Below are 24,996 nucleotides of genomic sequence, written 5' to 3'. Positions count from 1 at the left end.
TGCTCTCCATCACGGTCGTAGCAGCACACCCATCCCCTGGTGCGTAGAGCAGGGCTGTATGACCAGCTGGAAGATGCTCCCAAACATGATCCTGGATTAAACCCACGTATGGTCTGTCCTGACGTGCGCGATCTGCATCATTCAGCTGCACTGCTGGAGGTCTGGCTGCCAGATCCGCTGTCCCCAGCGCTGCCATGGGGTCCCTGGGGTCTGCAGCTCCCTCTGGACCCTCCGGTGCTGCCTTCCAGCCTGGGCTTTGCAGAGTCAAAGGGTGGAAAGATGAGGGAATGTCCTGGGGCTGTTAATTCTCCTGCAAGGGTCAGGCAGTGTTGCACAAACGTGGTTTCAATTTGATCGTTGTTCTCCTTGTTCCAAAGCTGTTTATTAATTGTGGTTCATTTAATCCATGAAGTCCAGGATGTGCAGAGCTTCAATACTACTGGAAAAGCCTGAATTTGTGGGGCTTGGTGCTTCTTGCATTAGCAGTGTCCTGGCCCCAGGCTGGGGTTCTGGTCTGGGTTGTTAAAAAGTGAGCTCTCCCCACTGGGGATCCAGATTATGCCCATGTATGGGCACAGAATCACTAGGTTGGGAAGGACCTGCTGGATCATCGAGTCCAACCGTTCCCATCAATCACTAAACCATGGCCCTCAGCACCTCATCAACCCGTCTTTTAAACACCTCCAGGGAAAGTGACTCAACCACCTCCCTGGGCAGCCTCTGCCAGTGCCCAATGACCCTTTCTGTGAAATATTTTTTCCTGATGTTAAGTCTGAACCTCCCCTGGCGGAGCTTGAGGCCATTCCCTCTCGTCCTGTCCCCTGTCACTTGGGAGAAGAGCCCAGCTCCCTCCTCTCCACACGCTCCTTTCAGGTAGTTGGAGAGAGCAATGAGGTCTCCCCTCAGCCTCCTCTTCTCCAGGCTAAACACCCCCAGTGCTCTCAGCCGCCTTATTTTCTTTCTTATGCCTTATTTCACTTTTGGGGTTTCCATACTTTTATTTTTGCTCACGGTGCTGGGGTCATGCAGGGTGAGAGGAGAATCCTCCACATCACCCACCTCCTTGCCCCTCATCCTGGCAAAGCCCAGGCTGCCTGCGGTGACCTTCAGCCTCCAAGCCAGACCAAATCCATCCGCCCCAGTGCAGAAAGGCTCTCGGGTACCATTTCCAGCAGCAGGAGGTCTCCTCCCAGCCTGCTGGCAGTCAGCAGGGATGTGGTGGGGTATTTTGGGTAAGATTGTGCAGGGAATTGTTGAAATGCTTTGTTTTGATGATGATGATTATTATTATTATTCTCCCCACTGAGACATTTTTGAAATAGTTTGTTTTTGCTGAATTCCCAGCTTGCAGCCCAAGCTGGAGTAAAGCCACAAGGCAAAAGCTGGGCATTTCTCAAGTGGATGTTTTCTTTGGTCCCGTGGGAAAGGAGCCCGACCAGCCTCCTGTGCCTTTCAGTCGCCCCAGTAAAGGTGCCCAGGGTAGCAGCTCTGCCTGGGGAGCCCAACTTACCTACTATGAGATGCACGAGGACCTGGAGAAGTTAAAACGCTGTGTGCAGCTGCTGAAGGCTGGGAACGGGCTCTGGGCAGGCAGCAGGGCCTGGCTGTGTGATTGGGAGGAGAACCCTGGAGGGTCCCTGCATTCCCCAGCCCTGCTGGCACCAGTGCAGGGAGCTGGCAGCCGTGTCTGGCTTCTCCCAGCCACTTCAAAGCACTGCTGGCTTAGCTGGGACAAGCAAAAGTCACAAGCTGCTGGTGTGTCTGGAGCAAGGATGGAGGTTTACGTATCTGCAGGGGTCAGAGGTGGGTCTGGATGTGGTCTGAGCGGTGTTTTAGTGGTGACTGAGGTTATTAAGGTTTTTCTGTCAAGTGTTTGCGGACGTCATCCTGCTGAGTACTCGCATCCTTGCAGTGCTGTTCCCATGAATCTGCAGTTTTCCTGTAGCCTCATCTCCCGAGCGGTCAGGATAAATTCAGTGACTCCATCTCTGATGGGCAAGAAGATGCGGGTGGTAGGAGGAAGCCCTGCTGTCTGCAGGGAAGGGGAAGCCGCCTCCCGCTGTCCTCTTGTTCTCTCTATTTATTGTCCTTTCCTGCCCCGTCCAGGGAGGAGGATGGAGCAGTGAGAAGGCTCCTGCGCCCTGCCAGCTCCTGGGGCGCTGCTGGGGCCGCTGTGCCCGGGGCAGGAGGGACGGCGGGTCAGCCCTGGGTTTCTGGGGGCAGTGTGGAGGCAGAGCCGTGGGGCCAGCACAGTGGGTTTGCGTGGCCCCTACAGGGAAGCTCATAGTCAGGGGCTGTAGCCATGCAGGTTGCCCATCCCCAGGCTGGATGGACCCTGCTGCATCCAGGTCGGGCTTCCCTGCAGGGCGAGTCTCGCACCCCCTGCCCAAATCTCAGCCTCGTCCTGTTGCTTTTCTGCAGCCTGTGTTTAACAAATGCCGTCTCTTGGGGTTTCCTGGTGCTTTTTTGAATCCCTGCCATCATTCTGTTGCTTTCCCCTGCTTCCCCTCCCACCCCCTTGCCTGTTGCTCCCTGCTGCCTTGGATCCCCAATGCCCTTCACCCTCCAGCCAGACCCCGTTCACGTTCAGGTGGCTCAGAGGGTCGGGTGCCTCACTGCCTGCCTTGCTCAATTTAAGTTTCAAGCATCCCACATGTGGAAGGGTGGCTCCCATACCAAGAGCTCGCCCAAACAGAGCCACGGGCAGGGTTTGCTGGCAAGATCCCTGCTGGCTGGGGTCCGGCTGGGGGCTGCGGGGGCTGCACCCCTTCCTGCAGAGCTCTGCGCTGGCTCAGCCCCCCGATCCCAGCGCCTGCAGGCGGGTGAGGGGCTGGGTGGGCTCCTGGCTTCACACTGAGTGTGTTTTGGTTCTCTTGCAGGGAAGGTGACTGGTGGTTGGCTCATTCCCTCACTACAGGACAGACGGGCTACATCCCCAGTAACTATGTCGCGCCCTCAGACTCCATCCAGGCTGAAGAGTAATTGCCATCTTTCAGACAGTTTAAAGATGAGGGATAGCAAATGCACCCTGATCCCCTGCCTCTCTCCTGGGCAAAGCCTGCAAGGCCTCGGGTTTTTCCTTTTTTTGTTATTTTTCCCCTTGGAATTTGCAAACCCCGTAAACGTTTCCCAGCCTTTCTTTACGGCCCATCAAGTGTGGAGGTGTGACATGCTTGCACGGTGGAGGGGCGAGCGGTGGCGTGGCAGGGGCTGTGGTGGACTTGATGCTTTTGGTTTGGGTTTTATTCTTCTGCACAGATACACGGCCACGCGTAAGGATGCTGCTGGCTCTGCCTGTGTGGATCGGGCTGAGCACAGAAGCGCCAGTCACACAGGGAGAGCAGGCAGGGGCAAGGCTGGCCATAAATCCATGAGCAGTAGGTGCCAGCCACGTCCTCACAGCCCAGCCCCGGCCAGCAGCGTGGCACTGCCCCTCAGCAAGAGCTCAGGGGGCTTCATGGGTCTCCAGAGCCCCTCATCTCCAGAGGTTTTTGGAGTGGAAGTGTTTCATGGTCCATGGTGCAGGCTTGCTCTTGAGGAGATGCCCACCGCGGAGTGTGTGGGGCTCACCCTGGGTTGCCCAAGCCTGGAGACACAGCCCATGGTGTCCAAAACCTGCAGCAGGAGGGGGTGGGACTGAGCCCGCTGCTTGGATGGGCAACGGAGGGGCTGGGCGAGTGCTGGGCGCTGAGCTGCTGCCTTGTTTGTGCAGGTGGTATTTTGGGAAGATCACTCGCCGGGAGTCCGAGCGGCTGCTGCTCAACCCTGAAAACCCCCGAGGGACCTTCCTGGTTCGGGAGAGTGAGACAACAAAAGGTGAGTGGGGTTGGAGGGTGGGCAGCTTTGGGGAGCCTTTCTCCAGAGTTGAGGGACACCCACATGGGAACCTTAGTGCCCTCGGTCGCTCTGCGTGGTCCTGGTTCCCCCAGCTTAGGCATACAGGGTAGAGGAAAAGAGTTGTACCTTGCAGACAGGAGCTCGTGTGTGAGGTCGCAGCCTCCTACCATCCCCAGGGAGCCAGTGCTGATGCACCCATTAAATCACCAGTGACACCTCTATGCTGAACACACCGTTACACCAACGAGCCTCCCAACTCGTGCAGAGATGCGGCCGCTTCTCTCCTGTGCTCCCTGCTCAGCAGTCACCCTCCTAAACAATGGTTCAGCTCATGGCCGGGTGGGAGCCAGGTGCCCCACCAGCTCCAGCAGGACCACTAGGCACAAGGCTATTTTTCCTGGTTTGTTTTTTTTTACACCCCCAAGGAGATGTTTTTTCGGTTTTTCCTGATCCCTATATACTGGCAAAATCTTGAACCTGTGCTTCTGGGCAGCTAGGCAGAGGCAGTGATGAATCTCTTAAGTCTTTCCTCCAAGTCTAACAACGCTCTAGATTGATTTTGTGCCTCCCAAAAGTGTGAGTTGTGATCTTCAGCTTCCTGAGAATGCTGCTTCCTACCTAGAAATGTGGTTTAGTTTGGCTCCAAGTGCAACTTTGGGAAAAGCTCCTTGATGTTCTGTTCTGTTTTCACACCTCGAACTTGCCTCTTCTTATTTATTGTGGCGGAAACATTTCACTCAAGCAGCGGCATGAATCTTCCCTTTCATTATTTGTGGCCCCAGCAGTGCCGTGTTGCTCTCGTGTGGGCAGAGGAGAGATGGGCACTTGAAGCGATGCCAGTGGTGGGATTTTGTGGGGTGGAGAGATGGGCCCAGCAGCCCCTTGACTCCCCTCTGAGATGCCGAGAGGTTGGGGTTGTGGGTCAGCAGCTCCCCCCAAGCCTGCCTCCTATCTGGTCCTGTGCCCTGTCATCCTGTTTCCTGGCAGGATGCTGCAGGAATCACCCATCTGCAATGTATTTTAAGCTGAAAGAGCGGAGATTTAGATTAGATATTAGGAAGAAATTTTTTCCTGCGGGGGTGGTAAGGCCCTGGCCCAGGTTGCCCAGAGAATTTGTGGGTGCCCCAATCCCTGGAGGTGTTCTGGACCATGTTGGATGGGGCTTCGAGCAACCTGATCCAGTGGGAGGTGCCTCTGCCCAAGGCAGGGGGGTTGGAACTGGATGGGCTTTGAGATCCCTTCTAACTCAAACCATTCTGTGATTTCCCCCCAACCCCTCGGTCCTGCCCGCAGGTGCCTACTGCCTCTCCGTCTCCGACTTCGACAACGCCAAGGGGCTCAATGTGAAGCACTACAAGATCCGCAAGCTGGACAGTGGCGGCTTCTACATCACGTCCCGCACCCAGTTCAACAGCCTGCAGCAGCTGGTGGCCTATTACTCCAGTAGGTAGCCACTTGGGTCATCTTGGGGTCCAGGGGGCACCCTGGGTGCTATCCCTCCCTCGTGGCAGGACGGGTGCTGCTGGCAAGCCAATGAGGGGCTAGGGGACCCCAAACCAGTTCAGGGGGACCCTAGTGAAAAGCTGCTTTGTTTTTAGGGAAAAGGGTGAGGGTCTGGGGACAGGTCCCTGCGGTGTTTTGCAGGGAAGATGTGGGGCAAAGATCGTTGGATCTAAATGCCCAAGTGTCACCCTGGTGTTGTCCTCTCCCCTGCTAGAACACGCTGATGGCTTGTGCCACCGACTCACCAACGTCTGCCCCACGTCCAAGCCCCAGACCCAAGGTCTTGCCAAGGATGCCTGGGAAATCCCCCGGGAATCGCTGCGGCTGGAGGTCAAGCTGGGCCAGGGCTGCTTTGGAGAGGTGTGGATGGGTAAGGACTGCTCCCGCCCCGCTGTCCCCACTGTGTCACCACTGGCGTCCTCTCCGCAGCCATCTGCGGGTGCCCAGAGCCTGTGCTGGGATTGAGGAGCAGGCAAGGGACGCAGCCCCTTGCCCCTGTCCTGAGTGGACATGTCTTGTGCCACAGGGACCTGGAACGGCACCACCCGGGTGGCAATCAAGACATTGAAGCCCGGCACCATGTCCCCGGAGGCCTTCCTGCAAGAAGCCCAGGTCATGAAGAAGCTCCGGCACGAGAAGCTGGTTCAGCTCTATGCCGTGGTTTCGGAGGAGCCCATTTATATTGTCACCGAGTACATGAGCAAGGGTGAGCCCAGGAGGGATGGGGGGCGGTGGCCGAGAGGCTCTGCTCCTCTAGATCGCCCCTGACCGTGGTCTTCCTCACAGGGAGCCTCCTGGATTTCTTGAAGGGTGAGATGGGCAAGTACCTGCGGCTTCCCCAGCTTGTGGATATGGCAGCTCAGGTGGGTTTGTGCATCCCCAGGCCTCCCACATCCCTCTCCGAGGGCACAGGCTGCCCAAGCACGTCGTTGGGTTGTGGCTGGGGCCTGTTGGGTGGCAGGGTGGTGGGATGCTCCACAGCCTCACTCAGTTTGGGCCGGGTGCTCGGTGCTCAGCCTAGAGCTGGGTTGCAGTCGGGGACCATCATTTTGCCCGTTCCCTTTGCTGCTGGCTCTCCCTGGCCAGCAAACCTGTGTCTGTGTGGCTTTTCTTGAGCAACCGGCTGCTCCCACACCCTGGGTTGGGTCCCGCTGCGGAATCATTCCCCATGGTGGTGCCAGGCACTCTACCTCAGTGCCCCGTGTCCTTGTCGCTGCAGATCGCGTCTGGCATGGCCTACGTGGAGAGGATGAACTACGTCCACAGGGACCTCCGGGCAGCCAACATCCTCGTCGGGGAGAACCTGGTGTGCAAAGTAGCCGACTTCGGCTTGGCGCGCCTCATCGAAGACAACGAGTACACTGCTCGGCAAGGTGTGTGCTGGGGGCTGCTGGCTCAGTGCCCACGCAGGTGGCACTGGAGAAACGGCCGCTCTGTGGTCCCTGGTCCCCAAGGGTGCACGTTGCATCTCAAGCCAGCACGTGGCCCTGGCTGCACGGGGGTCCTGGAAGCACTCGCAGCCTGTGTGCCCTCAGGAGCAGCCCCTCACCCTGCTTCTCCATCCAGGTGCGAAGTTCCCCATCAAGTGGACAGCGCCTGAAGCTGCTCTGTACGGCAGGTTCACCATCAAGTCGGACGTCTGGTCCTTCGGCATCCTCTTGACCGAGCTAACCACCAAGGGCAGAGTGCCGTACCCAGGTGAGGGCTGGCACCCGCTGGCAGAAACTCCGTCCCCATCGGGGTGCCCAGCTGCATTCCACTGCCCCCAGAGCCGTCTTTGAGGAGCAAACTGGTGCAAAGTTTCTCCTGAGTTGCCTCTGCACTATTTGAGGCCCTGGAGCGAGTCCAGAGAAGAGCAATGAAGCTGGTGAGGGGGCTGGAGAACAGGCCTTATGAGGAACGGCTGAGAGAGCTGGGGGTGTTTAGCCTGGAGAAGAGGAGGCTGAGGGGAGACCTCATTGCTCTCTCCAACTACCTGAAAGGAGGTTGTGGAGAGGAGGGAGCTGGGCTCTTCTCCCAAGTGACAGGGGACAGGATGAGAGGGAATGGCCTCAAGCTCCACCAGGGGAGGTTTAGGCTGAACATTAGGAAAAAATATTTCACAGAAAGGGTCATTGGGCAGTGGCAGAGGCTGCCCAGGGAGGGAGTTGAGTCCCCTTCCCTGGAGGTGTTTAAGGGAGGATGAGGTGCTGAGGGACATGGTTTAGTGATTGATGGGAATAGTTGGACTGGATCATCCCATGGGTCTTTTCCAACCTGGTGATTCTATGATTCTATGATTTGGATCCTCTCCTACTGGGGCAGAGTGAGCAGAGCCCAGCTGGTATGCAGGGTCATAGCCACCCCATCCTGCTTTGGTCTCCAAGGCTGATGGGGACAAGTGCTGTTGGGCTGAGGGTCCCTCTTTTCCCAGGTCCCATCACTGGGGTTACCTGTAAGGCTTATCCCAGCGCTGTGCCCTCGGCATCCCTTCTGGGAAGGACGTGGGGCAGGGTCTGGCCGGGCTCTCACTCAACACTGTGTCTCCTCTGGCCACTCGCAGGGATGGTGAACCGGGAGGTGCTGGACCAGGTGGAGCGGGGGTACCGCATGCCCTGCCCGCCCGAGTGCCCCGAGTCCCTGCACGACCTCATGTGCCAGTGCTGGCGGAAGGACCCGGAGGAGCGACCCACCTTCGAGTACCTGCAGGCTTTCCTGGAGGACTACTTCACCTCGACAGAGCCCCAGTACCAACCCGGCGAGAACCTATAGACCCAGAGCTCCTCCGGGCACCAGGGAGGCTGCTGTCCTTGCTGCAGGGTGCCGAGGGCTGGCCTCCCCGCCGAGGGAGAGCCCTGGAGCGGGATGGGGCATCGCCTCCGGATGCGGCCAGGGGAGGTGCTGGGCTCCCCCGTCGCTCATTAAGACTTCTGGCCCATGTTTAACGAAGCAGTGTCGTCCCGCTGGCGAGAGGAGCCTGCGGGCATTGGTGGAGCCGGCTTGGGAAGGCAAGCGGAGCATCTCGTGCCGAGAGACTTGGCTTTTGGGAGACCTTTCAACCCCAGCAGCTCTGGGGTGAGCCCAGAGGAATTGGGAGGCAGCACCCCCCACCTCAGACATACGACCCTGGCCTCCTGCACACCCTAAATCAGCACAGATTTCCCTGCCCCTGCATCCCCCTCACCATCCCCACCTTGCCTCTGGTTTTCCTGAGGGTGCTGGCAGAGACATTTCACACGGGGAAGGCACAAGCCCTGGCTGGTTCGGATGGGATGATGTGCCGTGGCAGTGGTGGCAGTGGGATGCTGGCAGTCCCCCTTCCTCAGGCACCCCTCCAGCCTCGCTGCGGCAGGGCTCTGCGTCTGAGCTGTGCTAGCGGGTGCTGGGAGCGTGAAATACAGCTGTGTGTGGCTCTGGTTCCCATCACTATCCCCTGGGAGCAAACCAGGTGCACATTCAAGTCTTCCAGCTGCATCTTTTCCCCCAGGGGACCCATCACATCTCTCCTGGGAGCGGTGCCAAGCCCTGCCTGGGCTTTCTTCCACTGAACACTCCTGGTCTTCCAGTGCAGCACAGCCCCCAGCTCCCTCCCCATCCTCACTGCTGGCTCTCCTAGTGATCAGACTGGCCCTGTCACCAACCCCGGTGCTACCATGGGGCTCGGATACGTGGTGAGGGCAGCTGTTCAGGGTGTGGGAGTATTTTGGGGGAGATATTCACCTTTCATGGACGCTTTTGCCCACCTGGTATGTTTTTAGCTGCCTTCCCCTTATCCCTCGTGTCTCACCGTGGGCTGCAGTCCCCATGCAGCGGATGCGTCCCTGGCCATGGGCCACCAACCCAGAGGAGAGTCCCAGGAGGTGCCGTGCCACACATGAGACCTTTGCATCCTCATCTGCATCACCCAGAGACCTCAGCCCCATTTTGGAAGTGGGCAGCTACCTGTGCCCAGTTTCCACCCCGACATTCGGGGCTGAATCCCGAGGCTGGTGGGGCAGCACCCAGCCCCTGCCTTGTACATAGCAGCCCCCACACCCTCCCAAACATTGGCTTAGTTGCATATGTTGGTTTTTCCCACTCCTCTTGCAGCTGTACCCAGCTGGAAAACCTTTGCTGTGGTGGCTCGTGAGGCGTCATCCCCTCTTTTCTCATGTCTTGGACACCCTCGGTGCCCCTCAATTAGAAAGACCCCCGGGGCTCTTTGGGGGCTCTCCTGGACCAGGGGTGGAGGCTGCAGAGGATGCTGTGAGGCAGGGGGGTGCTGGACCCAGTGAGGGAGCCGGCGGCTTCACTCACCTCTGGGCCCTCCCCGTGGCTTGTGGGATGGGGTTTCGCTCCAGCATAGCCTCCTTGCAGGCAGCAGACCCACCTCTCACCACCCCGCTGTGCTGCTGGTGTCCCACGGAAGCCGGGCAGGAGCTGAATGTGGGCACAGGGGCAGCCAAAACCCCCTCCCCAAATCCCAGGTAGAGCAGGGTCTGGGCATTCTGCTGCCTCCTGCTCGCTTTTGCAGCTCCCCAGCCACTTATTTATGAACCAAGTGCTCGCTTGGTTGGTTGGTGGCTCCTTTTCAATGTGTAAAACCTTCAAAATGAGCTTGGACAGGCTTTTCAGTGGATGGGGAGATTCTGCCTTTGCTGGCTTGGAGAACAGTGACTGGTTTAATGGATTTTTTTAATCGTTTTGGGGCTTGGAGCCTTTCCTCCCCTCTTTCCTAGCAGATTTGCTGTGCCTGCATTCGGGCAGGTGCTCTCCAGACCTCGATGTTCTGGGTCTTTCCATGTTTGCATCCCTGGGATGAGCTGCATCCCTGTCAGAGAGCAGAGGAGCCCTGTTCCACAGCAGCTGGTCCAAGGGCTGTGCCATAGCTCTGCCAAATTCCTCAAGGTCCCCATCCCTGCGAGAAACCTCTTAAAACCATCACGTGTGGAAGCCAGATTTGATCTGGGAAGACAGAAGACAAGAGCACATGTTACGATGTGACCTTTGGGTATCTGCAGCACATAGAGGGTCGTGCACAGCGGGACAGGAATGGGATTAACCCAGTGGTTTCATCTTCTGGCTCTTCGTGGCAAGTGGCAGAGCAGGAATGCACCCTCGGTGCGAGGAACATCCTGGGCTGGCTTAATTCCCCCTGGATTTTGGGGAGCTCTGATGAAGAAGACAGTAAAGCGACCCCAGAGGAGACCCCCTGCACACAGATGTCTACGTGTCCGTGTGTCCATCTGTGTATCCATGCAGTGGTTTCAGCATCTCCAGCCTCGCCGCTGCAGCCGTCACGACTCTGAGGCCCCAGGGATCGAGAGCCTTTCCTCCAGCACCATTGTCATCTGCCAATTTATTTTTTAAGCCAATGAACTCCGGAGGGGAACTCCCACCTCAGGATGCTCCCTGGCTTCCTGGGGTCAATAACATCTACAAGTTATTCTCCTCTGCTGTTCTCATCTTTTTTTAAACAGTGTTTTGTAAGATCTCCAACTGACTATGCAGAGAACATATGGATCTGTGTCTCTTGCCCCAGCTCCCCTCTCCCCCCACCTGCCTTTTTCGGTGTCTAAGTCAAATATTTAGCCTTTTTTTTTTTTATAATAATAATAACTAAACTTTGGAAAAAAAAACCTGAAAAGGTCCAGCTTTGTGGGTGGCGGGGGGTGGAGATGCTTTGAAACCTAATGTTGATGTAAATACTTTGCAGTTTGATAATTAAATACAAACAGACCTCACAAAAAGAAAGCGTTGCTTGTGTCTATGAGAGGATTTCTTAGCATCCCTGTTACAGGGGCTGGTGGTTCCTGAAGTACGTGCAGTGCCTGCCTGTGGGTCCTAGTGCTTCAGATGCTTTTTCTGGCTGATGCTTCTGTGCCACTTGTGCTGCTGGAACCATTCCTGCCTCCCCACATGGGCTCATGGTCCAGTCCTAGTGTCTGATCCTGCAACAGGAGCCTCTTGCAATTTGTCCTTCCTGCTCCAAGGGCCAGGGACAACCAGCTGACGGTGATGGGTGAGCTCCACATGCCTGGACCACTCCAACAAGGAAGCACTGGCGTGGTGGGCAGGGAATCAGGCCAGTGTGCTCCGAGCTGAGCTGGGATGCAGCATGCATCACTGGTGGCATCCTAGCTGCAGGTACTGATGCTGAGCTGAGCTGGGATGCAGCCTGCAACACTGGTGGGATCCCAGTTGCAGCCGCTGATGCCGAGCAGAGGGCTGTGGGCACATGCTACTGGCACACGATGTTAGCCGTGAGGGACCCACGCGCTCCTCTGCTGTATCCATCGCTCTGCACATGGGGACATGCAGGTCCCTGCCCACACACAGGGAGTGCTGGTGCCCGCGGGGCTGTGAGTGACACGGTGACCCTGATGTGCCCATCGATCCGGCCAATGCAATGATCCAAGCTCAGCAGGCAGCAGACCTGGGGGCTGGGGGCACAGGACGGGGACAGCCCTCCCTTCAGTGGAGTTCGCTTCATCAGCTGCTGCAAGGAGCAGGCCTGCTTCATTAGGATAATTAGTGAGTGCTGATTGGGATGCTTCAATCGGTGATTAAGTAATTGATATATAGCACAGAGCTGGGGAAAGGCAGGTCCTGAAAGCAGGGGGGCTGCTGTTACTGGTGATGATTATGGTCTGGGGTGGTTTTACTGCCCAGAACCCCTGGCTCTGGCTCCTTTCTTCTCCTTGGGCTGGTAAGTTACTCAGTCTTATCGCTTAGCTGTGCAATACTTTGTTTTGCTTCTCTTTAAAGTAATTAGGTGATTAAGGGATTATCTCTTGTTGGAAAGTGCCTTGGTCTATGTGTGCCATGTGGGCTGGGGTGCGTCAGTGGGGTCCCCCCCTGGAGGGCAGCTGAGGTCGAGCTCCTCTACCCCTTGGTTTTGCCCCTTGGGAGAGGCGCCTATGGAGAAGGAGGCAGTTCTGGGGGAGGTGAGGCTGCTGCGAGGCAGCCCAGCCCTGGGCAGCGTGAGCACCTGTAGCGAGTGGCACCCAGGGCACCAGGGGACTGGATTTGGTGCTTCCAATCTCTGCCTGTGGTACCACTCGCTTCCTCCTCTTTCTGTCCCCTTTGCTCCATGTCCAGTCCTCAGCCTCAGTAGCAGCTGAGGTATCTTTAAAACATGATCAGGGTAGTTGGTAGTACCTGCAGCCCATACTGGCTCTGTTCCATGGCTGCTTTCCCGTGGACTCGCCGCCCCTTGGTGACATCTCTTTTGATTCCCAACTCCTCTGGAGAGGCCGGCATGGTGAGATGGGGTGGAAGGGGGTGACCTTAGCTTGGAAAGGGTAGAGGCTTGCTGGGCCAGGAGGTGTCAGATGGGAATTGCTGCCTGGGTCTGCTCAGACCAGCAGGACCCTGAGCCAGGCAGATGCTCCTGGGGATTACAGCACGCGCCTCCTTTAATGGACTTAATCTTGCTGTTTGCTTTGCGCTCGTGTTTTGCCCCGTAAGTCCTGGAGAGGATTGGGTGTTAGGGCAGGGGCTGTGCCTGCCCACGCAGCAGGGCTGGGTGAGAGGTGGGGGTCCTGGTCTGGGCAGCTTGTGCTGGCAGCGGGTTTCTAAAATAAATGGCAAGAGTGAGTTGTTGTTTGGCCTGAACATCCCCTTTGCTTCCCCTCAAAGTGTGTTGGGTCCTCGTTCTTGATCCGTGCTCGCAGAGGATAAATGCTTGTGAGCGTGTGAGGGGCAGACCTGAACTGCTCCAAGTGCTGAGGATCCCCCAGCGCAGATCCCGGGCTGGGCTGTGGGTCTGGGGTCTCTCCCACAGCTCAGACCCAGCAGAGGGGCTCCTGGGGCAGGAGCAAAGTACGTTATAGGGCTTGGCTCACGGCGTGGCTGTGCCCCAGCGCCAGGCACTTGGCTCTCGCTGGCTGTGCCACTGCAGCCCCCACTACACCTGCTGCTCGATGACAGTAAAGGGTGAATGGGAGGCTGCTGGCACACGTAGATTCAGAGAACAAAGCCTGTCTCTGTCTACTATGGACTCTACCACTTGGATCTCATCCCCCCATCACCTGAGCCCTCCATCCTCCCTTGCACTGCTTCCAGTGGATTTGCATTTGCCTGGAGGAGCAGCAAAACCCTGGGATAACCTCCAGCCTCTGCAAGGAAGGGCTGAAGTTCTTACCTGCCTGTAGCTTACCTCCCATCCTGGCAAGAAGCAAGAGACAGACAAGAGGCAGAAGGCACTAATCATCCAGCAAGATCCAGGGGTCAACTGGCACATACTGGGAGAGCAGGGTGGTGGCTGGTACCCAAGAGGTGTCAGGGAGCTCAAATCCCAACCATCAGCCCCTGAGATGAGATGCACTAACAGGGATGTCTGACAGGCCTAGGGTTTGAAAAGCCGTAGCAGCCTGGTAGTCGTGGCCAAACCTGCTCTTTGGGAAGCCTTGTGGTGTCCCAGTTGCTCGTCCTGGGGATGCTGCCCCCTCCCTGACAAGCGGTGAGGAGGGGAGTGATAAGCTACTGGACCCTGAGGCTGCAGTAAGAAGCCCGAGGTCTGCCTGAGCTAAGCTACTTCTCTGTTTCATAGGATCTGAGCCTGGGTTTGGGCTTGTTTTTTTCCTTTTTTCTGACCCTCCTGTGTCACTGATCTGTTACATGACCCAGAAAAATTCTCTCTCCTTCAAATAGAAAGACAAAGGAACAGCTTAAGGGTCTAGTTCCATATTTCTAGGGGGAGCACCAGGCAGATGGATGCTTTATAATACAGCAAGGTGATGAGATTCACTTTGTGCCAAAGCCCTTGCGGGCAGTGTGCAGGCTTGACGGGACCTGGCACAACACAGCGGTTGTGTCAGACCCCACTGCTTTCAGTGTCACAAGTGGAGCTACCCTCCTGCTCTTCTGGCAGAGAAGCTCCTCGAGACCAGGGCAAAACATCTCCTCTGAGCTTTCTTCTGTGTAGCCACCAAACACCTGCTTAGGAGAACAGGGCCTGCATCTGTACAGGCTCATCCTGTACAATTTGCGGTGCACAACCAGGGAAGCTCTGGGGATGCTTTTCAAAAGCCATCGGGTTTGACCTGTTCTGCAGTCGCAGGCTGGTTTTTCATGGTCTCTTTACAAAGAAGGATGAGCAGGGCATTAGCATGGGACATGAGACCTGGTTGGGTTCCTCACTCTGCCTGGGGCTTTCTGTCTGACCATGATGAAGTTGATTTAATTTTCTGTCTTTTAAAATGAAGATGGTATCTCAGTGCCTGAAAGAGGGCAGGAGTGTGCTGGTGAGGGCTGCAGGCATATCAAAGAGTGCTCTTTATCTACATTTGGGGTGGGAGGGCTGCGGGAAGTAGGCTTCTTACCCATCAGTCTGCTAAGATAGCTCCTGTCGCTACACTGGCACCCTCCCTCTTTTGAAGTGCCTTTTAGCTCCAAGTTGGGTCTCACAGAAGGGAAAGCCTGCAGCCACGTCTTGTCTTGAACCCCACGTACAGAGCCAGGGTTTGCTCTCGATCTGAAAGGCTGTCTGGCTTTGTGGCTAGGATTTATTTAAATTGCTGCACAGTTCAACTTCCAGTTAGCAACAGAAAGTACTCTTAAGAACTGGCTGCATCAGCTTACATTTAAACTTAAGAAGTTGCTCAGAGTGTGGACAACAGTTCCGACACGGTTCATGAATGAGATGCCTTTCCCTCTCCTTTCGATTTGTTATTTATGCTGTAGCTGACGACAGCTACTGGAGTTTCTCTCGGCCTGACAAGTGACACAGCTGCCGTATCTGTTCTTGGTGACGTGGCAGACACCATGTAAACACTGACCCTGAACCCCTTCCAACTTGGACTTGATCTTCAGGGCTTTGGAGCAAGCAGAGAGGAAGCTGGTTTTTGCTCCAGCTGCACAGCTCCTACACCCTTTAACCAAGGCGCTCCTGGTGCTGTTGGACCTGATAATCCCATCTCTGGCTGTAGTGTGTCCTCCTTCTCCCCCTGATACTACGTGGGGTTGTTGGCAAAGCTGGAGAAGGACCTACACAACTAAAACTCCCTGTCTTGAGTCAGTTAGGTGGCAGCCCGGTCTCTGCCCACAGCAGATGGAGGGGTCGGGAAGATGCAGTGTTGTGGGATGCGCTGACACCGTGTAGGAGCCTGCCAGATCACACTTTTACTGCTGGCATTGGAGATTAGCAGCTTTCAGGACATGGCTCTGTGGTTTAATTTCGTTAAGTGGTAAGGAAAGGGGGGATCTGTCATGTAAGTAGAGAGAGAACTAGAAGCGACCTCTGTGTTGTGTGCAAGATCAGCTTAGGAATTGCCAGTATGGTTCTTGGGTTAAACAACTAATGAGAAGAGTCAGTATGGGAAGCAGCAGGATAAAAGGGTTCTACCTCTTGTTCTGGGGTTACTGAGCTGGAAACAGAACCAGACAGACATGGGATTGCTGGGCTAAGGTACCCGCAATGAGAGGACAATGCATCATGCTGGGCAGGAGGCCACAGACCAAATTTATAAAGCTTTATTAAACGTTTTGAACAGCTGTGCAATGAACAAACAATACTCTGGAAGTTTCACAACCTCATCGCTTGAACTTCCTTGGGACAGCAACAGCCACTTCTGCTGCTCTCCACCACCAGATTGAAGACAAATAGATGGCAAAGGGCAGGAAACCCTTTAAAGTTTAGACAGTATTTTGTGTTAAAGTTTCCCACTAACAAACTTCTGCCCTAGGCCGGGCTCCCCAAGAGCCATGGCTGCAGAGAATAATGTATGCAGGATGGAGCTCTGCACAGCTGTGGCTGTAGGCCTGACCCACCACCACAGCTTCTTGACATCCTTCTGCCAGGGGAGACAGAGACACCAGGCACTCCTCTTGCTGCCTCTGTTCTCCAGCCAGTAGCACCAGCACCTTCCGTCACCCCTGGTCTGAAAACACCACCACTGAATGCAGCTGAAGCATTTAATGCTTCAGGCCATGCCTTTGCCTCAAGATCCTCTCCTGCCCTGCCCACACCTGGCCTTCTGTGCTAGCAGGAGTTTTATAGGGCAAAGTTCACAGTGGCTTTCACAACCCCACAACTTGCAGCATACCATTTCTTTATTCCAACAGTCCAATACCTTGGTAAACCCTGGAAATCTAGGAGGAGGGTAAAAAACCCAGTCTCCACTACCTGTGAGGCTTTATAAAAGCAGCAGCATAACTGAGGCTCTCAGGCTATGATCTCAGAGTAGAAGTAGTTCAGAAAGCACTTCGGCAGTGCACGCATCTCTTTGGCAGGCTGAGCAGGAGGAGATGACTTGACTGCCTCTGGCTCCAGCAGCTTTTGGCCGAGTGCATCTGTGAGCTGTAGCGCTTTCCCTTGATCGGCAAGGTGGGAAGGCTGGCTCCCCACAAAGAGGAAGGTGAAAAGAATCTTGAAGCTACCCGAGCAGAATCAGTGGGCCGAGTGCCCTGAGTTAGACCACTGTGGCCTAATGCAGATAAGTGAGTGCCATGCAACACTGCTCCACAGCAGATGGGTAGAGGCCGGCAGGTTGGTCCTCCACCAGTTCTCAGGAGGGCTGGTGTCCCTTCCCATCGATATGGGAAGGAAAAAGAAGATTTCTGCTTCTAAAAAAGCAGGCGGTGCTGCCAGAGTTCACACAGTAAACAAGTTGAATTTCACAGGCAGAGTGGGAGGAATTTACCACTGTAGTCCACACACAGCTAGAGGAAACAGGCTGTTTTACTCCAGGCACATGCCTAACGCACCCTCCCTCCTCCCTAGCCCCCACCCCCTTTTAAAAGCAAAATGAGCCCTCAGCAGCCTGGAAGATTGTTTTCTAGGTGCCCACTATGCTGGGATCGTGAGCTGATTCTGGCAGCTGGGATCCTGTGCAGTGATACAAGAAGCAGTTCCCCCAGCAGCTGTAGCAGATGAGGAATAGAGCTGCCAGGAAGACCAAGGCACAAATCGTGCAAGGTTTCCGTTCCAGGAGGAAACTGAGCAGGTAGAAGCCCATGAACATTGAGTGACTGAACCACAGTGCTGGGTTGAGGGGCTTGGGTATTAGCAGGACAGGTAGCAGCCACTGAAGGCAGTACATGGTGGCTGGCTGGCTGGGGCTTGGTGGCAGCAGCAATCGGATGCGCTCCAGAACAGTCTCAGCAACTCCTCTGGCAGGCAGGTGGTCAGGCTGTGTTCTGTAGGGAGGGGTAAAACAGACTGTCAGAGAAACACAGCAAAAAAATCAACAGACATTCTTCTCGTCCAGCTTCATTTACTCCCAAGTATCGTATGCAGATGCTTGAACTTCCAGTACTAAATTCTGATGTGTCTTGGAGCTGGTGGAAAGATTCCTGCCTTCTGAACCACTTGGCTGGGGACACCTATTGCTAGTGTACAAGTGTATCCCTTGCGCTCTCTGTTTCTCAGCCTTTTACTCAACCTAACAACTGTGAGACCCTTTTCTCTACCAGAGTGCAGGAACAGAAAGGGAAAGGGGGAACAGAAAGGAAAACAAGCCTTCCCTACACACACATTTATCCAAGACCATCCAAAGACCTGAGTGATGGTATAAAGAAATGCAGCTGAGGTGCTACAAAGAAGTGTTAAGGAAGTGTTAGTGCAGGAAGTGTCTCGAAGTGCTAAGCACACAAACTGCTTCCTCCCCAGGCACAGACCCATTATAAAGCCTTCCAGTGGGACAGCATAAAATTCAAGCTATATATGTAGCTACCCAGGAGAGCCCCAATGGTGTCCAGGCTGCAAAACAAAGGGAATGACAGTCCCTGCTTAAGGGATTTATAATCCTTGCCAATCAGCTGAAGTCATATAAGATAAAGTATGTGAATAGATCAAAGAGGAGACAGTCTCAAAACAGCAATTTTCATAAGTGCTGTAAACACGTGATTTCCTTACTTGGATTATTATAAAACCCTGTGGAAACAGTGAGCTTTAAGAGCTTCTCTAACCAGGGGTCACAACACACTACTAACCCAGAAAACATGCTTCTACCTTTAGCAACCACATAAACTACACTGAGTGTGTGGGGTGTTTTTCTTTCTAAGCAGCTCAATCATCTTCATCCACTACATTCAGATAGCTTTAAAAATAATAAACGCCTTATGGGTGTTTTTACAGGGCCAGAACTGTTGAAAGGGGACAGCAGTTTAGCATCTCGGATAGCAACAGCAGGTCAGGCTAGAAGATATCAGCGTTGTCACGAGGGAATAACTGGAAGATTTCCTTCAGTAGGGAAATAAGGAGTGGGTGTACCTAGCTTATTACATCAAGAAGGCAAAACCACACAGGAGAATGCTGGAAAAGGGAAAAGCTTGGGAAGCATGCTCTTTCCTGCTATCCTGTAGCACATCATGATGACACATGGCAATGCTGAACGAAGCAGCTGCCAGCCAGGGCACACAGAAAGGCAGGCAAGAGGAGAGCCTGAGCCTCACAGGCAGCCAAGGCCTCACCCCCACCTTGCAGAGCTCAGGCAGCTCCTGGCAGCAATCCCTTCATCTGAAAACAGCCAGCTGAGCAGTACCCGGTCAGAAGGAGGAAGGGCTGAGCTGAGCCGGTTAGGATTACCACTGGGGGGTGGGAAGGTTAGTGGGATGAAGGAGTGAGAAGGTAAACAAACAGCACATTCTGCTGGCTCCTGTTGGCAGGAGAAGGGATTTCCTGGCAAAGGGAGGGAGAATGAGGGATTGCACAGAAAAGCCAAGAGAAAACCACACATGGTTCTCTTCCAAAAAACTGCTGAGGTCAGACTTGCCTTACAGCTCTGTAAGCTTGTAGGCACCAACCAGCTTTGTTGTCAGAAGCAAGCAGCACGCTGCCATCCACTGCATTCTTAGCAGCAGGATTCTATTTTAGTGTTAGTGAGGGAGAATGCAGGCCAAGATCTCCACCGGGGCAAATGGATTAAGAGTATCTGGGGAAAGTATGTTGTGCTGGTGCTCCTGGGAGAGAGTGTTCTCCAGCAGAGAGGGCAGCTGGGGTTCAATTAGTAAAACAAAGCCGCAGTTAGGCAGCGTAAGAATAAGGAAGGAGTTGTTATATGTTGCAATGTGGATGAAGTCAAGTCAAAGGAATAAAATTCCCAATGTGAGTCCTGTCTTATGCAGCTCGCTCACTCATTTCTCTAGGAGCAAGTCTAGTTACAACCCCATTTCCATCATCTCCTTATCCTGGAGATAAGGATTGCATATTTCAGAACTAAGCATGTTGTCCACAAGCCTTTGGAAATTGCTTACGTGCTTCTGGAGCATCAGATAAATCTTTTCTCCCCATTCTTCTCCTTAGAAAAAAGTTAACAACAAATACCTGAACAGAAAGGTAAATAAACCCTGCCACCCAACTTTTTACTTCAGATTGTATTGCGTACAACAAAGTTGTACCTAATCAATGACCTGCAGCCACTTTAATCCTCCTGAAATGTTCCTTCCTTGTTATTTCCTACAGTCTCTCTCCCAGGTGCTCTCAACACAGAGCAGTATAATCCCCATGTAAACATCATGCCATACTTTTGCTAGATCCAGCCCTGAAATCACAGCAGCTTGACTCCAGCTGGATGTGTGTGGCAGTCCTTGGGTCACCCATTCCCGCGGCTTTGAAGTGACAGACTCTAACAAACACAGGTGTTAGAGCAGTTAGTCTGACAGCTGCAGTCAGTTTGCTCATATTTTCATGTGCCCCTTTGCTCTCTACCAGTTAAAGGTCGAAACCTCGTTATCCACCATCTCCCACAGCGGATCCTACATAAGATACTTGAGACTTACACAGCTCTGCCTTCCTCAAGGGGCTTTCCAGTTGTGAGATACACAGTCTTCCTAGCTCTTCACTGGAGATGCCTTTATATAGCTGGCGATGAGAGCGAGTTCTCTTGCCACGCTACTGATCAAAGAGAAATGATGTCTCCTGCTATCAACTCTGTACCTAGCAGGGAACCATCGCTCTTCTTGCTGCCCAGGACTGGCAGTCCCTTCTTGAAGCCGGAACAATATTCAGTTTTGCCCACGTTCTCAAGCAAGGTGAAACTTGCAAATGAGAAATTCCTACTTTGTTTTTTGTCCCCTCCTCGTGATCCAAGCTAAAGATTACCACGTCCCAGAGCAAATAATACCATGTCACCCAACAGTATTTCTACCAGCTCTCTTTCACAACCTCATCCTGCTTTTCCTCAACCAGTTGCTCTAGTTCTCTCCTGCCTGACTCATCTCTTTCCTGGTGTCCTGCTATTCTCAAGACTGCTTTCATGTTCCTGGTCAAGTCATCTGACTTGGTGACCACTCCTGTTTACTGGATAGCTCCTTTTTATCACACCACCTGCCTCCTCTTGCTCCTTGACAGCTCTTGGAGCCACTTGAACTTGCTTCAAAGCCTTTGGCAGCAGGGAGCCAGTGATGTTCCCCCTGCTCACCCCACAGCCAGCACTCAGCAGCTCCCTCTGATCCCCACGTGCTGCTGGAGCTGCCTCCTTGGCAGTTCCCGCAGGCAGAGGAGCAGCCTGGGGAGGTTCCCTGTGCATCCCATTAGTAAGCAAACACCAATGCTTTTCCACATGCCTATTAATCGGCTTCCATCGTGTTTGCGGCCCATCCTTCTGTCATCTTCCCTCCCAAGACCATTTAAAACCAGCAGGTCCTACCAGCATGTACTTGTGAGAAGGATTTTCAAATTCCACTGTGAGAGCAGCAGCACACCTTTCCCAGCCAGAAACAAAACATTAATTATGACAAAAGTGAGCAGCACAGCCCACATTTGTAGTGCTTCGCAGTGGATTGGTCACATTTTAGAATAAATGCATCTGAGGAGCTAGCAAGCTGCTCCTTGATATTCTACAAGTCAATTCAGCAACTAAGAGGCAGAGAGGTGTTCCTACACTGTAGGTTTTATACATGAGTGCATTAAAACTCTGCACCCTGTTAAAGAATGTCTTAATTCCTTAGAAGCCCATTTACCCTGTCAGGGAGAATAAACAACTGGCTTTCACTAGGCACTTAAAAGGTAAGCTTGTTCAGAGCTTACCTAGGCAGCTATTAAGCCAGTACCAGCCGCAAGGAACTTCCCCAGCAGATACTAGAGAAACAGCCACCCAGGCTGGCAGCTGAAAGCTCTGCAATAAAGGACTGAGTAATGTTTTTACTGGGGGGGGTGATGGTGCTAATCTTACCCTTTACCAGAAGCCAAAGTTTCTGCTTGGGAATGAAAAGCCATAGATAAAAATCTCATGCAAAGTATTTCCACTAAGAGTAAGCCTTGGGGACTGGCAATGAGTTTCTTACCTATGCAGCACACCTGTAGTACAGTTCCACGAAAACTGTTTAAATAACAATCCGGTCACAGCCACGTAACTTGAACTGATGCATGCAGCCACTGCTGTTTGCTGCCAGCTTCAACAAGCACCTCTCAAACACCAGGTAGCACCCAAAACGGTTGCTAGAAATATGCAACATCCAAAGCACTGGGAGGTGGGGGAGGAAAGAGGCAAAATTGCTATTAAGTGACAAGTTTGAGGAGTTCAGCTAAGAAAAGCAACAGCAGATCAGCTTTCTAGATGCCAACCTTCTCACTTAAAAAAATCCAAGAACCATATTTCTTCAAACTCTAAGACCTATTTGCAGTATCAGGGATTTCATTTCAAGGGGGTTGGCCTTGCTGCTATTTTTTCTCTATTTTTTAAGAGCTTCATCTGACAGTGTGACTCAGCTGGAAAAAGTGAGTCTTCAATTTTTGGCAAAGGCCTTACTCCAGTCCTTGATAAGTTCATGCCTCGAGCACTTGATGTAGGCTCAGAAATGGTGCGATATAATCACAATCTCCAAAAGAGCAGCATGTCCTTGACTGACCAAGCCTCAGGGTTATGAAGTGTTGTGATTTCTCAAGCTACGCATAAGGCAAAGTGGCTCATTTCACAAAAAGCAGAGGCTGTTAAGCTCTTCTTTTCCTAGCTCCCATAGCTGCTCTCCGAGGTTCACTGCTGACTGGTGGATTGTTTAGCTTCTATCCAGTAGTGGATTGCCCACTCCATCTACACTGCAGTGTGTTTGCAGCACCACCAGGGCTAACAAACCTCCTCCACCTGGGAGAAGGCAGGTAGCAGCACTATCTGTGTTTCTTGACACAATAAATTGCAGGAGCAGATCCTTAAGTCAGCCAGCTCCATGGTGGGAAAAGATGTCAATATCGATAGTTGTCGTCTGAATTATTGCTATTGTCATCTATACTGATTTATTAATTCTCAGTGGTCCTCCCTGCCAATGCCAAAGATTGTGAATTCTGGGCCCATTTCAAGCACCCTGAGAAACACAAATATTTTTAGCTTTAATTTGGATCTCTTCTCTACCTTTTTATGCCTTCAGAAATCTGAATACAGACTGATGGAGGCTAGCTTCTGTGTCTTGGGTAGATGCAAACCAGCAGCACTGGCAAAGGGTTCTGGGGAGTCTGACACACAGGCTGGATGGGCAAGAGTCCCTCCCCTAGGACAGTGTGAGTGAGATCAGTTGCAATGTCTCAGTGCAGGGTTAAGGAAGTGTAGGAGAGCTTGGTGTGTTGTGAGATGGTGTTTAAGAGCTCTGGGGTTTGTCTTCTCTTGGACTTGTGTGTTCGGGATGTGAGGAGCAACGTGGATCCCACAGAACTCGCAGAATGACCTGAGTTGGAAGAGACCCACAAAGGACCATTGAGTCCAACTCTTATCCCTGCATACGACAACTCAAAAATTTATACAGTGTCTGAGTGTGTTGTCCAAATGCTTTTTGAATATTGCCAGGGGCTTGGTGCAGTGACTGCTTCCCTGGGGAGCTGTTCCAGTGCTCCACCACCCTCAGCAAAGAACTTTTTCCTAATCATATAATAGTTTGGGTTGGAAGGGATCTTAAAGATTGTCCAGTACCTGTGATGGGCAGGGACACCTCCCAATGGGTCAGGCTGCCTGAAGCCCCATCCAACCTGGCCTTGAACACCTCCAGGGATGGGGCAGCCACAACTTCACTGGGCAACCTGTTCCCGTGCCTCATCACTCTGAGTGAAGAAATTCCTCCTCGTGTCTAGCCTAAACGTGCCCTTCTCCAGTTTATACCCGTCACACCTCGTCCTATCACTCCAAGCCTTTGTACACAGTCCCTCTTCACCTTCCTTCTAGCCCCCCTATTATCCAACCTAACCTTCTCTGGCACACCTTCTGTCGCCCCTCGGCTCCTGTCACTGGTCCCCAGAGAGAGCAGGTCTGCTCCTCCTGCCAGCTCGCTCTGCAGCCGCCTCCAAGCGCTCGTAGGGGCTCCGGGAGGCCGGCTGCCCGTGCCCCGGCTGGACAGGAGCCCGTGCGAGCCGCCTCTCGCCCTGGGCTCTGCCTTGGGAAGCTGCGAGAGGGGAACGCGCTGCTGCTGCTCCCGCGCCCGGCCCGAGCGGCGACCACGGCCAGAGCGCCTCCCCCCGCCGCGCTTCCCCCCGCTCCCCACCCCCCGGCCCGTACTCACGGCGCCGCCTCACGCCGCCGCCTCACGCCGCCATCGCGGGGCCGGGGCCGCCGCCGCGCCCTGAGAAGGGAAAGGGAGAGGCCCGGCCCAGGGAAACCCGCTCCGTCAGGCGGCGCCGCGGGCAGCCCCACGCGGCGGGCACTGCGCATGCGCAGAGCGAGAGAGTGCGCAGCGGGGAGGGAGACTGCGCATGCGCAGAGTGAAAGGGCACGGCGCGGGGTACTGCACATGCGCAGTATGGGCGGGCAGTGCGTGGCGAGGCAATGCGCATGCGCAGAGTGAGAGGGCGCTGCGCCGGGAGGAACTGCGCATGCGCAGAAGGGAGTGGGCCCTGCTTGAGGGGCGGGAATGAGGTAGAAATAGTAGGAATGAGGCGTTGGTGAGTTTGTTGTTAGAGAGAATGTGCTTCTACCAGGAGCTTCGCTGGTTTGCGAGCTGAAACAAGGAACAACTCACGTATACAAAGGCTGCTTACAAAGCTGGTAGCGATGGGACGAGGGGCAGTGGGTATAAGCAGATGAAGGGCAAATTTAGAATAGACATGAGGAGGAATTTTTTCACGTTGAGGGTGGTGAGGCACTGGCACAGGTTGCCCAGGGAAGTTGTGGCTGCCCCATCCCTGAAGGTGTTCGAGGCCAGGTTGGATGGGGCCTTGAGCTGCCTGAGCTAGTGGGAGGTGGAACTGGATGATCTTTAAGGTCCCTTCCGACCCAACCCATTGTGTGATTCTGTTTAAAGGACAGACCTGAGCTCACCAAGACACAATGACAAAGGAGATAAGATAAAAACCATCAGAGGCTTCAGAATATACAAAGAAACCGTGATGCGCATATAAGAGTGGGTGATAAACTACAATAAGAGGTTCCTGGAAAAACAGCGGGCATATAGCATGTTTCCAGGAATCGATATTGAACGGTTGGACTCGATGATCCGGTGGGTCTCTTCCAACCTGGTTGTTCTATGATTCTATGATATGAATATGTATGTTTAACCAGTATAAAAGTCATGTAATCAGTCTCAAAAGTGGGACACATGAGGTAGGTTACCCACTGTGTACCTCAGTGTCATTAATTAAAAGAATACCTGCTCAATAATCAAATTGGCGTTGATTATTGAGTTTGGCTTTTTCATGGCATCATTTTCCTGCAGAAGTTACACTGTGTTTACAGCTCTTGTCATGTTTCTCATGCTGTTTTTGACTGGTTTGGCTTGAGGTTCCAGTTGTATCTGTGGGTGCTGGCCTCAGGACTTGAGGGTCTTTGCTGGATCATA

General features: G+C 53.7%; 2 protein-coding genes across 8 annotated transcripts in view; one reads left to right on the top strand and one right to left on the bottom strand.

Moving 5' to 3' along the window:
* The window catches only part of SRC (SRC proto-oncogene, non-receptor tyrosine kinase), a 33,602-nt gene extending 22,550 nt beyond the window's left edge, over positions 1–11,052 (top strand). For all 4 annotated transcript variants that reach the window (XM_069871469.1, XM_069871472.1, XM_069871470.1 and 1 more), the window contains 9 exons: positions 2,880–2,978; positions 3,713–3,816; positions 5,131–5,280; positions 5,555–5,710; positions 5,867–6,046; positions 6,127–6,203; positions 6,560–6,713; positions 6,907–7,038; positions 7,883–11,052. In XM_069871469.1, the coding sequence (XP_069727570.1) occupies positions 2,880–2,978; positions 3,713–3,816; positions 5,131–5,280; positions 5,555–5,710; positions 5,867–6,046; positions 6,127–6,203; positions 6,560–6,713; positions 6,907–7,038; positions 7,883–8,091 (1,261 nt within the window). In that variant the 3' untranslated portion in view covers positions 8,092–11,052. The remainder of the gene's footprint in view (positions 1–2,879; positions 2,979–3,712; positions 3,817–5,130; positions 5,281–5,554; positions 5,711–5,866; positions 6,047–6,126; positions 6,204–6,559; positions 6,714–6,906; positions 7,039–7,882) is intronic.
* Positions 11,053–15,758: 4,706 nt separating this feature from the next.
* Positions 15,759–23,881, bottom strand: BLCAP (BLCAP apoptosis inducing factor). Of its 4 annotated transcripts, none has more exons than XM_069871806.1 (2): positions 23,725–23,881; positions 15,759–17,439 (listed from the first exon to the last, which is right to left on the bottom strand). In XM_069871806.1, exons 1-2 carry the CDS (start codon positions 23,871–23,873, stop codon positions 17,079–17,081), a joined length of 510 nt encoding a protein of 169 aa, XP_069727907.1. In that variant the 5' UTR covers positions 23,874–23,881; the 3' UTR covers positions 15,759–17,078. The 4 variants fall into 4 exon arrangements, with proteins under 4 accessions (XP_069727907.1, XP_069727908.1, XP_069727910.1 ...); XM_069871807.1 differs by having other exon boundaries at positions 23,738–23,876; XM_069871809.1 differs by having other exon boundaries at positions 23,721–23,872.
* Between the last annotated feature and the right edge of the window lie 1,115 nt (positions 23,882–24,996).

Source organism: Phaenicophaeus curvirostris, chromosome 18 (genome assembly GCF_032191515.1).
Source record: "Phaenicophaeus curvirostris isolate KB17595 chromosome 18, BPBGC_Pcur_1.0, whole genome shotgun sequence".
In the NCBI taxonomy this organism is placed as follows: Eukaryota; Metazoa; Chordata; class Aves; order Cuculiformes; family Cuculidae; genus Phaenicophaeus; species Phaenicophaeus curvirostris.
The sequence above is the reverse complement of the archived record's forward strand: the minus strand, read 5'-3'. Positions and strand labels throughout refer to the sequence as shown.

What these genes read in the sequence shown, in the direction of transcription:
- BLCAP (XM_069871806.1), bottom strand. Translation starts at nt 23,873, where the DNA reads ATGCGCAGTGCCCGCCGCGTGGGGCTGCCCGCGGCGCCGCCTGACGGA. An exon ending in CGGCGGCGTGAGGCGGCGCC is followed by an intron (nt 17,440 to 23,724) that starts GTGAGTACGGGC and finishes CCCTCCCTACAG; the next exon opens with AACACAGCCTGACCACCTGC.